This window comes from Pimephales promelas, chromosome 15 (assembly GCF_988280905.1).
Source record: "Pimephales promelas chromosome 15, fPimPro1.hap1.1, whole genome shotgun sequence".
Classification (NCBI taxonomy): domain Eukaryota; kingdom Metazoa; phylum Chordata; class Actinopteri; order Cypriniformes; family Leuciscidae; genus Pimephales; species Pimephales promelas.
The window spans coordinates 29,861,328-29,875,000 of record NC_142783.1 but is presented as its reverse complement, the minus strand read 5'-3'; the positions used below and the strand labels follow the sequence as shown (position 1 = coordinate 29,875,000).

The following is a 13,673-nucleotide window of genomic DNA, read 5'->3' as shown; positions in this document are numbered from 1 at the left end:
TAATGTGTTTGGTCTTAATGTCATGGTCGTCTCATGTCTGTTCTGCAAGAACACTATAAGCTACTGTATATCTTTGAAAAGCACAACGTAGCATCAAAACAACACATTCTCACCCCAAGGCGTCGCCTTTGACCATGCTTCAATATTTGACGTTTTAGGCGCCCTTTAGCGTCACTTACATGACGCGATCCTACGGTGTCAACTAACTGACGCTAAAGGAAAGCGTCAGTTAGAAGACGCGGTTAGGTTTACGTTGGTGTGGGGTGGGGTACACGCGATCCTAGGGCGTCATCTAACTGACGCTAAAGGGCGCCTAAAGCGTCAGATATTGAAGCATGGTCAAATGCTTCCCAAGGCGTCAGTTAGGTGACGCCTTGGGGGTGAGAATGGGCTGATCAAAACCACAATACAACTGTGACTGCAGCAGTTAACCTGTTAATTAAAACGGTCTCAGTCTTTCTCAGTGCTTTCATAAAATTCCCTTCCTTTTAACATGGAAAAAGCAGTGGCGCCTCCAGAAATTTTTCGTAGGGGTGGCCAGATGGGGCCAGTTAAAATCTTGGGGTGGCACACCAAAACTACAGTATAAACCATAATTTCAGAATTGTTTTCTACTGTTGTAATAAACCAGCCTGTAGAAAACTATCAGAAAGACTTAAGGAAACTCCTACTGATATACTTTGGTTTGTTGTGTAATATTTAATGTTACTAATGATATTAGTAGGGCCCAACTAATATATATTACATTGTATAATGATATATATTATATGATATATAAGGGTCCTTGCCCCACAGTAAATTTCCAGATACTTACATAATTGTGATGAATTTAATCATTTTTAAGTTATTAGTTTGCAGTGTAAGATTACAGTTAACACATTTAAATATTACATAAATGTATTATGAATTTTTAATACACTTAATGAGTGTATACATCAGCAGCAAAAAGTAATTCTTGAAAAAATCTGCACAGTAATTTTATAAAATCTAAATATGTTAATAAAACAAATTACTATTAGTTCTCTTTTAAAATTCAATCAGGCAATCATGTCACAATTTTATATTTATATATTAATGTCAAGAATTCAGAAGTGCATAGCCTAAACTACAAATAAATTATATACAATTAAATTATGCTTATTTAAAATGTATTGAGCAGGCTAGGTATAACAAAATATATTGGCTTTTAATAATATTTCAGTGCGCAAACCCATGATTACATGAAAAACAGAGAGCACACAGCGTGTATGCGCATCGCGGGTGCAGAATGATGTGCTCAAAGCAACATGGAGTCACAGTGTGCAGCAGCACTGCGCTTCAGAAGTGTGCATTTAAAAGCTCATGTCACAAATCGAAGAAATGTTGAGCGCACAAATCCAAGTGCGATTTGTTCCTTTGTTTCACAGTTATTGTGCGTTTGATGCCGATTCATAATCCTTGTGATATGTATGTGTGATCTAACAGAACACGGTAGTGAGTCGTTTAAAAACAGCAACAAACTCCAAGAAAATAAAGTAATTTTATGCGAATATACAGACTTTTATCTACAGATCATGCATTTATAATGTCAATATATCATATTGGAGAGAGTTTTACCGTGCATCCAAGAGGCGCGCGTGCTGTTTGAATATGAATGGAGAATGATGACAGCCGCAGAGGAGGGAAAACGAGTTTATACTTTAATGATGTAAATATACTTCTGTTCTGTCCCTCACGTTAAGCTATGGAATGACTTCAGATGACTTTGTCACCCAAACTGACGTAAAAAAAGCGGGAGGTGCCGAAAAGCGCGCTGTTTGCATCCCTGCCTGTCCGAACGTGGCAAAAACGCACCTAAAAGCTGCTATAACAGTATACCATTTGGCACTTAAAAAGCACGTCACGACACATAATTCCCCGTCTTCTTTTACTTAAGAATATTTTTGACTTATTTATAAAATGCATAACTGATGCTACAAAAATTAATACTGGCCATTGGGGTGGCCAATGGGGTGGCCAGGAGTCGGCCAGGGGTGGCCATGGCCACCCCTGGCCACCCCCTGGTGGCGCCATTGGGAAAAAGGCTCAAGTCTTTCGTCATTATTGTCAAGGGAAGCAAGTCATCTGAGCTAAACACATGATTTAAGGAATGAGCGATAGAGAGAGGTTAGCAACATGAATCCTTCTTTAAGTACCAATTGGTTACAGGAAAACATTCTGTAAGAAAGCCCTGCTGGGAAATGGAATAAATGTTCTGTGATAAATGTTCCTGCGGGACATAATTCTCATGGGCACCTTTAAAGGTGCTAGATGTAACTTTTCTTCTAAAATGAATGCTTTTTTCATTGCCTGTGTGTGAAGGGGTTGTAATCACACATTGCAATGATCCACTTGTCGGGTTTCGCTATTACCTCTGAAGGCCGGTATTCCTATTTCTATGTGAAGTCTCCGGGTCGGATTTTCTGCGAAATCCATCGTATGTGACGTGCATGATCTATTCTATACACGCTTAGAAGAAATGGTTCTATTTAGAACCAGAAATGGTTCCATTCCTCGCTTCATATATGGAACTCCAAAAAAAAAAAATTTTTTGGTAAAAGGTTCTATTGGCCAAGTATGGAACCCCAGGGTTCTATGTAGAACCCAGAGGAACCCTTTTTTTTAAGAGTGTATAGAACCTTTTAGGGGTTCCAAATACGTAGTGCTGATAGAACCTTTTAAGGTTCTTTATAGAACCTTTTCTTCTAAGAGTGTAGCGCTTCTACTGGACACCTAAAGCACTTTACAGTCATATCGCGGGATCTCTCCTCAACCACCACCAGTGTGCAGCATCCACTTGGATTATGCGACGGCAGCCACAGTACAACGGTTCCAGTGCGCTCACCACACTCCAGCTATCGGTGGAGAGGAGAGAGAGTGATAGAACCAATTCAATGAATGGGTCTCATTAGGAGACCAGGATTGGCAAGGGCCAATGGATGGAATTTGGCCAGGACACCGGGTTACACCCCTACTCTTTAGGAAAAGTGCCATGGGATTTTTAATGACCACAGAAAGCCAGGACCTCGGTTTTAACGTCTCATCCGAATGCTGGTGTTTGTTACAGTATAGTGTCCCCATCACACGCTCTGATCTCACTAACACCTCTTCCAGTTTTCCCAGAAGATCTCCCTTACAGGTATAACCAGGCTCAACCGTGCTTAGTTTCTGTGGGCAACCAGTCTTGGGCTACAAGACTGGTTATGGATATGGCTGCTGGCTGTGATGGCAAGACAACAGAGGTTTTCAGTGAAAACATGGGTGACCCTCCATGGCAATCAGAGTAACCAAATGATTTTCACTCCCAACCATCAATCTTACTGACTGTCTCAGTCGATAAAAGTGTAACAGTCAGTAATCCAAAAGCACTGGGCACAACATTGCCCTACATATGAAGACAGAAAGTAGTCTAACCAGAACCATATTTTTGACCACCAGCATGGTTCACTGACTGAGGCTGAGACTATAGGAAGGAAGTGGCCTCTGTTCTCAGAAAATATTATTGATGCAGTGAACTGAGCCAGACGACAACCTGAAGTCAAAAACAGTATTTCTATCAAAAAGGTTGAAAACATTTGGCTCACACAAACTACATTATATGTGGATGGAAACCGATGACTAATCTACCAGATTCCGTAAATGCGAATGACGTTGAGGTTATTAGGTCAAAACCCAGGTTGCATTAATGAAAAAGGAGGTCTGAAGTGAACAAGTCTGAGAAACATCAGCTAATATTGAGGCTGAGGACTTTTTTCATTGCAGACATTTTGGGACATATCGTTTGTTGACTTGAGTATGGGTTGCAAATGGTAATTGTCTTTATTTTTATTTATTTTTTCTAAGTTGGATAGGTTAAATGCAGAGCACAAATTCTGAGTTTGGATTGCCATTGGCCTTCACATCACTACACTGTTCACTATATGTTTCTAATATATTCATACGTATTTTTTCACTGCACACCATTTGGTTGTGAGAGTATAACCATTACCAATTCTGTGCTTCAATTTTAGGCATGCTGATTTAACATGTGCACTCTTTTCTTGAAAATACAGTTTTTCCTTTTTGTGACTAGATAAATAAAATAAAATCATATTAAAGAACTGACCTGGACATTTTCTTAAACTTTACATCATTCAAACAGGGGACAAAAAAAAAAGATTTTTTTTCCTCCTTTAAAAGTACAACCATTGCATCCTGGGGTCACATGGATTACTAAGTTTATGAACCACTTTTTTGTAATTTGTAATTGTAGGGCCTCACACATAAGAACCCATGAAAAAGCCTGGAAAAAATGTTGCTCAGCTATTCGTCACCATGTAAGCTGCTTTATACCTTAGTCTAAGTGACTCACCAAGGATTAATTTATGACAGTTTAGTGTTTGTTTATACTGTTTTTCACAGTAGCCTATTGCTACATGTATTAAATACTGTAATATACGGGTATTTAAATATTAAATGCCAGTACTAATATTAAATATTAGTAATCTTTTTGGTAATTGATGAAAACACTGAATGGCAATTTTTTAATAGGCCTAGATTTTTGTTTTTTGAAATGGTCGACGATTAACATTATTGAGATGTATGCAGATCTTGTATGAAGATCTCAAACTTGATCTGAGGATAATGTTTTAGTTAAAGTGTGAATATACAGTATATCATTAAAAATCACTTATGCTCTACAAACAATTTATTTAATTAAAATACAGTTACACATAAACAATGTGAAATATTACTAATTAAATAAATGCATCCTTGCTAAGTAAAAGAATAAAATTATTTTTGAATAATCTGACCTCAAACATTTGAGTGGTAGAAAATAGAAAATAACATATTGCATCATTAAGGCAAACTTAGTGCTGAAAATTGCTACCTTTAAAGAAAAATGTTCCATTGACGCAAGATTCACAAAATAAAATGATCATTACTTATTTTAGAATTGATATAATTCATTAGTGTGATAGTAGGCTATTTTACGTATGATTTTAGAATGACCTTCACTTGCTTGATCAAATAGCCTACACAATTTGTATGGTAGAAGCCATGCCTTTTCCAAGGATTATAGTAGTCCAGTGAGTGTAGTAGGCTCAGAGTGTATACGTCATCAGTATCACGTGAACGCGCGTAACAGTCCCTCACATCATAGAAGTCGGCAGCTGCGTGAGATGAAACCTCAACTTGAGAGCACGGACCCGAAAGATGTTTACTGACACGGTTCTTATTTATTTCACGAAATGACCAAATGACATCATATCTAGCTCGCACTGTATTGGTTCTTATGCCAAAGAAAATGTTTTAGTCCTATTTTCACCAGACAACTGTGAAGCCCGCGGCTGCATACCGTCCAGTGATTCATTTCAGCTGATTATAATTAGCGTTTCTCAAGCAACAGGAGTAGGACACAATTCTCAAGCGGGTTGCTTTAGTAATACAACAGCAGAACGAGCGCGTGGAGGCACTGGGACGGAACCTCTCACATGCACGCCGCCGCGCGCTCCTGCAACACTGAACACGGGATCCGCGCTCTGGACATGAGGAGGACCTCATCCCGAGCCTGATTTCCTGCGGTCCCGGCCATCTGTGTGGCTTCGACTCGGAGGAGAAATTACTCTTACAAAATGACACAGCCTCAGACGACCACGGAGCTGGAGCAGAGCTGCAGTATGTCAAAAAAGAACATGATCTCCAAAATTTTTAAAGTTCGCAAAAGGAGAGAAATGCTGTTCGTGCAGGTGTGCTTCATCTGCAGCGTCCTGTTATTGGCTTGGTGTATGTCGGCGTTGCTCACAAAGACGGGTAAGTGATTGTCCCTATATGGTTTGGTGATACATCGCTAATTATGAGAGTCATTGTCGTATAACTTAATGTATTATTGATTCGCCGATACAAGGTGACAGTACATGCTTGTCCTTTTTTTGGGACGTCAGACGTTGAATTATTAACAGGCGAGCATCATTTTTTCTCAGAATTCAAATAATGAAGACGGTTGGAAGCATCGTCCGGTGTTTTGTGGGATAGCTAGCCTATCTGTATAATTATGTCGGTTGGTATACTGTTGTTAGGCTACACGTTGTACTGTAACGTTATATTGTCATTTGTGTGTTTTAAGTCTAACGCAATGAGACAAACAAGGCTGATTTCAAGCCGTTTCATTTCCAAAATGTCATTTGCACATATAGTTTTTGTTTCTGTTCGTCTATAACGGTAGGCTATGATAAAAACAAATGAATGCACCGTTTCATATCATTCGATGGCAACATTAGCTGCCATTTCAAGCTGTCAGAGTTTGAATCGAGTCTCAAACGCTTATATGGGCGGGTCAGTATTTTGAAGGGCGGAGTCAACGTGTTAGGCTACTTGAGTTTCTTGAATGTTACATTGAATTAATTGCTTGGTGTACTTTCATGAATATTAGATTTCATTGAATGTAGATACTGTAGTAGAACATCTCTTGTAATTTTTCATCAAAATAGCTTCCCCTTAATCACCTCCCTCTTGCAGCAACATCTCTTCTCTGGTGACGTGTTTACTGACATGAGGGCGGGATCCACCTGTCACTCACACGAGATTGCACCAATAGCAAACCAAAACGATGGACAAAATCAAGTTCTGTCCTACATTTTTTTTGAATCAGTTTCGCTTGTATATACTTCAAAAAAGGAAAAAGTCTATCGCTCGCAAATTCTGTTTCATGCCGATTTTGTTGCTACTTTGTCTGATACTTTGATACTTTGTTGCTATTTGCTTGACGCTTATGTTCTAACAACCATGAATATAATTTACTCTATTGTTGCAAAAAAAAAAGATATTTAACAAGGGAGCAACTTTATTTGGTATCTTTTAACCCTTAAAGAACCCACGAAACCGAAGTTGCGACAGATTTTTTTCTTCTTCTATGTTGTCATGTACATGTGAGTTTTATGGGATATCAAAAAAAGAAAAAAATGTAAGGTTGGGACTTCATGCCCTATATCTTCCCACCACCCAAGGGATGTAAATGCCCATTTCATTTCTTTATTTGGGTCTTGCGAGTATAAATGCATTAACAACCAAATATAAACACCATCTTTATTCACATCTGTTTCCATCAGCAAATGATAACTGGGCTAAGCAAGATGAGACTCAACAAATGTTACCAATGCCCCTTAAACATTTTAAACATTATGCTCATTACTCAATAATTAATTATATTTTGTACTGTCTTTTTCTCTGTGTGATGTTGTGCTTGATGAATTCCTTACACAAGTTACTTGTGTCACAAAGAGAAAGACAAAGACTGAAAATACATTAACCAACCAAACAAAAATGGATGGTCTTAAAATACAATTTTTAATTGGTGTCTGCCTGCCTTGCATTAGTGCCTTGTCTAATCTGTCATATTATCAACTCTCGTAGGAGTTTTTCCCACTTACCTGTGTGCTGTGCACATTTTAAATTTCCAAATTTCGGGGTGGCAATTGCTTGAATGGTGGGTTCATTATTATTCAAACACAACAGCAAAACAGTAAAATGACAAACCCTCTAAAATGGGCGCTTTTACATTTAGATTTTAAACCTTTTGCCATCATCTTGTTGTCAGTGTAAGGCGAAATGGCCAAAGTGTGGTGAAATCGGACTCCTGCTGCTGATCTGTACTGCGACATGTTTAGCTTTTAATTGAAGTGTCTATTCTCTAACTAAGCAAAATTATTTGTATTACTATTATAAAAATCTAAAGGACAGTAGGGCGCTGTGCACCGCAGCAAGCCTATTTGTTACATTTGATAGTTAAAAGATTAAAACATTTTGCTAACATGAGGTCTTGTCACTGTCAGTCTTTTTACATCAGTGCAAAGCTAGGGTATAAGCAGACAAAGACAACTATTCTTCAGTATTCATTGCTTAGTCCCATGTTGTAGCAAAAAAAATGTGTGACCAACTGAGAAAGTTCATCACACCAGTGTGACCAGTGGGAAGAATGAGTCCAAAGCCCTGACTTTGCATTGAAAGTGCAGTATTGTACCAAGTTTACTATGTCTGGGAAAACCATATGGAGCTGGTTATGTGATGCAAACATCAAAATGTGATAAAATGTACAATATTGTAAAAGAGTTTTGAAGTCAGTATTTTGCAAGGAACAATGGGAAAATCTTTTATTATTAAATATTTTTGTTTCATTTTTACATTTAAAATTTTAGCAGACACTTATCCAAAGCTACTTACAAATGAGGAGGGCAATAGAAGCAATCAAACCTTGCTTCTATTAATTTCTCCAACAGAAAACATCTTAGTTAAAAACCTCGAAATCAAGTACATGGTCTCATAGAAATCCTTTTTACCTGGGTTTTATAAGCCCAAATGCGCACCTTGCTCTGTACTGCGATGCTCGTTCTTGACTCTCCTGTTCGAACTCATTCATCAAAATGAACGAATCTTTTTCTGAGTCAGTTCATTTGTTTTGTTCGTTGAATAAACAAAATGACTCGGAAAAAGATTCGTTCATTAGCCGGAGGCAGCATGATATTTGATTGCCTCGTAATTCTCTATGTAGGAAAAACCCTGTTATATTAGATTCATGCATTTGGTCTTAAAGACTATGTAGTGTTTTAATTACTATTTTGACTACTGGTTGTTTAATGCAATATTGTGTTTTAAAGTGTGCAAATAGATAAGTCCATAGGCTTGTTCCAGTCTGGATATTCTCGATAGTACATCTCAAAATTGTGAAGATCGCAAATCAGTTCGGGGACCGTGATTAAGTTGACCAACACTGGTTTGGGGGATTTAAGCTCTTTACATCTGGCAACCACAAACATCAATGTTAGCTAGGACTTGTTACCAATGCAAGATGACCAAATGTCAAATAAAAAATCGTTCTCAGGATAAATAACGAGCGAGCCAATATGGTGGCGATTATTTTGAATTAATCAAGCGAAGCAGATATCATTATCGTGATTAAAATATGATTAATCGTACAGCCCTTTCCTGCCGTACAAGCAAATCAGATTTCTCATTACAGGCGATTTATATCACACTTTTCCACTTACTCTCATTGTCTGCAAAGTGTACAGCATTGCCTGTCTGGCTGAGCAATACTAGTGGGTGCGGTTGACTTTAATTACGGCAAAATTACAAGCAGCTTAAGGGATTACCTGCACATGATATTGTAATGATGAGGATGCTGAATATGTGCTTTCTGCTTAATGGCTCTCCGAATACTGGCATATCTGATGAGTCTGTCAGGAGCCCATCTGCTGTGTACTCCTGCTGTGATTACTCCTGCTTCCCAATTCTCATTCCTGTTCTTTTGCATCTTCTCATTTAGCTCCATCAATAACTAAAGAAGTTAGTGCGGGCTAAAAATGCTGCTTAACAAACTTTATGGCTGTTGAGTTTATTATCCTGTCCTCCTGTGACAGTTTGTTACACAACTTTACTGGAACTTTTTTTCTGCTACTTATAAGCTGTAAGTAGGGCATTCTGTTCCTGAATCAGGAGCAGTTGAAATATTTTGACAGGTTTTGCTGGCGTTGATTTCAGTGTCTATCTGGCTGCAACTAATGCATCGCAAGTATTCATTCATTCAGAATCAAGAGATAAAATATCTTTTTTTGTATAAAGAAATTGGTCACCCGAAAATGAAAGTTGTCATCACCCTCATCAAAAACACCATTTTGGTAAAACATTTTTTCTTTAAAGTTTTTTTTTGTTGCACTTTTCAGGGGAATTGTTATATATTTTTTTTGTATATTAAACTGGCATTGGAAATAATTTAAATGGGTGGTTAATTATGATTTTATTTTTCTAACTTTACTTAGTGTGTAATGTTGCTGTTTGAGAATAAACAGAGTAATACTACACAAGGTTCTTCCTGGGTGTGACATCACAAACCCTAAAATGTACATAAACCTTGCCCTCAGGAACCCACAACAATGGCCAATGTGATGAGTCCATGAGAAGAGGAAGAGTTGTTGTAGTAGAACACATGAGTCCGCACAAGCTGTCGCTTCTGTCTTTTCACATTTATTGCAATACATAACACAAATGCAATAGTATGTCACTCTAGGTAGGAGTAAATCGGAGCCCTGAAGATTCGATTCGATGTGATACCGATTTCTTAAACCAACGATTTGATTATTTTCGATACTTAAGAATTTTCCCGCAATATTCATTACTAGATTTTTTTACATGATATCTATTAAGTTTAAAATAAATTAACAACAACATTTTTATTGTGAATACAGAAGCAAGTTTTATTGTGAATACAGAAGCAACATATCTTATAAAAAAAAATGGAAGCTCAAGCATATTCACTTGACGTGCAAGAGCCAATGAGGTTTGTTTTTGCATTTCAAGCAGGTTTGGTCAAGCTTCTGTTTATGTTCGCTGCTCAATGTTTAGCCTATGCAAATAAAAGCCATCATATAGAGGTAAAATTATCCGATTATACAAATTATCAGACCACATTGGTGAAAGAATCAGGCGTTCAAGAAGTGTCTATGCTATTGAATATCATAAATCCTCAAAAATAGAACAGATTGCCAACTTGAATTATGGCTACAGCTGCCTAGTCATTCTGTTGGATAATTGTCATGCTATACAGTAACCACACATTTAATTTTTTTTTTTTTATCGAATTTTTGTTTTTGGGTGTTTTTTTTAATTATTATTTTATAACATGAATAAACAATGTGTTCAGTGATTAACAGCTGTAATGCCAACTGTCCAATAAATATGCCCCAGTAAATGTGCTATGCTTAGTTTCACAACAAGATAAATGTAATTATTCTGTTTTTTTTGTTTTGTGGACCTCATTGCATATCCTCATGGAAAAGTGATGTGCTGAAGCATAGACATGCAGACACAAAATCCTAATTCAAGCTCTGGCTGTTAGTAAAGTATGCATGGCTGGATCTTCACACCTATTAGTTTTTTTTCTTTGAGATTTTCCCAAACTAAATACCCCTTGGTGCTGCTAACCATGATACAATGCACATCCTGTAGGAACACTGATTAAAACAGAAAGCCTGGCAGATCATGGCCACAGTATCACACACCAAACCCCAAAACGACAAGTAATTTGGCTAATTAGCTCCAAGTTGTTAACCGTTCATTACATATTTGGGGCGATGATATAAAATGTAATGCAAGGTGATGTACAAACATAAATTATTCAGTGACATTTAAGTTATATTTAAACAATGTTTTACTGTTTAAATGAACACTTTTTCAGAAATGTGTCAGGTTAACAAAATACTAAGATAAATTTTATTTTATCTTTTATATTTTATACAATACATGTAAAGCCTAAGTTTCTATATTTACAGATAATTCTGAATATTTTATTTTATGTAATGAGATACATCTTCATACACAGGTCATGGGCTGGTGATACAGGAAGGTTTTGCTGCTCAAAGAGATCACTTGGGGCGAAGGCTTATGGCCATAGCGGGAGACAATGAGACTGAGGAGAAGAACTGCACAAGACCAGGTAATAAAATTAAAAAATGTAACTGAAACCAGCTTTGTCATAGACTACACTTAAGTTCACATTGAGTTCATAGTTCATCAAGTCTGATTAGGACACAGTGTTAGAAAATAAATGTATTCCACATAAAGAAATGTCAATGTCTGTGATTTATTATTTGCGTCCCTTGACCCACACTTTGGGAAATGTTTTTTGCTTCTCATTTATCCCCTTTTGTCTATTGTCAAAGATATTGACAAGGCAATGCTGATAAATACATAAATCTTGAACAAAATGTAATATGCATTAGAACGTTAATGGAATGGTCCTGAAAACTCATTGAAATGGATTGTTCCAACAGTAAATTAAGCTGCCCTGACTGGAAATCTTTATCGCTCGGAGCAGCTTTGTGGAAAGACAAAAGAATTGTTAAAAAAAATTAGCAATTTAGGAGAAAATGGATCTGTGGCTTTGCTTTTTGTGTTCTATAAATGGAAGCAATAAGGTTATTTTTAGATGTTTGTCCCCTCGACATTGCTGTGACCTTAGGAGATGCTAGGGAAGATGAGACCAGATCTTAGGATATATCTTGGGAATTCTGGCATCTCTGCCCCAGGGCTCTCATTCAGAGGTGTCAAAAGTGTTCACATTCATTACTCAAGTAAAAGTATAGATACTAGGGTTTAAAAAGACTTCTGTAAAAGTAATGTAGGAAAAAAATCCATTAAGGACAAATGCTTAGACCGTGCCACAGGGGCCTATAGTACATTGCCCCACCTCCTTAAAAAAAAAAAAAAAAAAAAAAAAAACATTTTTCTAACAGCCATAATGACTATAATGTTATATTAAAATGTTAATGTTGAACAATTTGGGACTACCTGTTCCATATGCCCATGGAAAATGAATTTCAGTTATATTTCAATTTTAGTACAATGCAAATACATTAAAGAACCACATATGTGTACTACTGAGCATCACTATGTGTTTCATGAAGCGGAAGATAGAATTTTTGCAAAAAAAATAAAAAATATCCCCCACAAGGACAAAGTTTTCGGACATTGGCATCTTTGTGGGGATATTTTGACCCTATAATGTAGGATTGCTCTCACTCATGATTATCTTTGCCACTTATCCCGCGGTTGTATTTGTACTTCGTTACTTGACCTCTCTGCTCTCATTTTCCCGGATGCCACAGTTTGGTGTGTGTGTGTGACCCTGCATGCACTGCATCGTGAGATTCTGGAACGTGTCAGGGGTTGTCTCTCTATTAGAGTTGTGAGCCGAGTAAGTTTGTCATTGTGGTCTGATGGAATCTGCCCTTTCAATTTGTTCTCTGTCTGTAATGAATGTTTCAGTGTCTTGGGGGCTGTGGAACAGCACAGCTTTCATGCACATTTGCTCAGTGCTATGCCATGCGCCGTTGTCAACCCTGACAGTGGATCTTTGCCTCGCTGCTCCCAGCCAGAATGTGAGCGAGCGGTGATCTGAGGTCTTTGCCAGCTACATAAGGGTGAATTTATGAATGCATTTACATCCTGCTGCGTGTGAGTTTGCAAAGAGCACTTCTTTCTTACTGTAATGTACAGCAATGCTGACTAGGTTTTTTTTTTTTTTTAAGAATTGATGCAGTTAGCGGTGCGGTGCTGCTGAAAAAGATATGCCTTGTTTTTTCCAAAACTCCCTCCTACAAAGATACCCTTGAGACCATTGTAATCTGAGATGAAGCAGAAAAGCATTACATCTTGGTGTTGTCAAATTAATCAAATGCAACATTAGTAAAATAGAGCCTTTCACGACAAACTAAAAGACAACAGCTTATGAAGCTGAATATACGCTTAACTTGACTGATTTAGACACTACATTCTCACTACATTCCTTCTTTCTGTAGGATGGCCTACACAATGTTTGATGGGCGAAAAACGCATCACACTTCTGATGGGTTAAGACACTGTCTCTCAACATTTTTGACTCCAAGGCCATTGTCCACAACAATATTTAATATTCTAATAAAAATGAGTTTCAGAATTCTCAACTTCAGAAAACCCAACCTTTTGGGTGGCCTTCATGGATACGGGTATGATCCTTTAACACAACTTATGCAGCAATCTATCTGGTGATAAAGGTATTTTCCGAATGCCATTCCTTTTGCAGAATGGCTCACAGTGGTAAAAATGCTGATATTTTTTTTTTCTGTATATCTCTTAGGCCATTT

The 13,673-nt window shown here is 37.4% G+C and overlaps 1 protein-coding gene across 4 annotated transcripts in view; it reads left to right on the top strand.

Moving 5' to 3' along the window:
- The first annotated feature begins 5,142 nt into the window (after positions 1-5,142).
- slc24a4a (solute carrier family 24 member 4a) overlaps positions 5,143-13,673 on the top strand; it is a 29,320-nt gene continuing 20,789 nt past the window's right edge. For 3 of the 4 annotated variants that reach the window (XM_089120516.1, XM_039667197.2, XM_039667181.2), the window contains exons 1-2: positions 5,144-5,811; positions 11,372-11,485. In XM_089120516.1, the coding sequence (XP_088976642.1) occupies positions 5,634-5,811; positions 11,372-11,485 (292 nt within the window). In that variant the 5' untranslated portion in view covers positions 5,144-5,633. Of the gene's footprint in view, positions 5,812-11,371; positions 11,486-13,673 lie in introns of all 4 variants that reach the window. The other variant, XM_039667189.2, reaches the window with a different exon arrangement.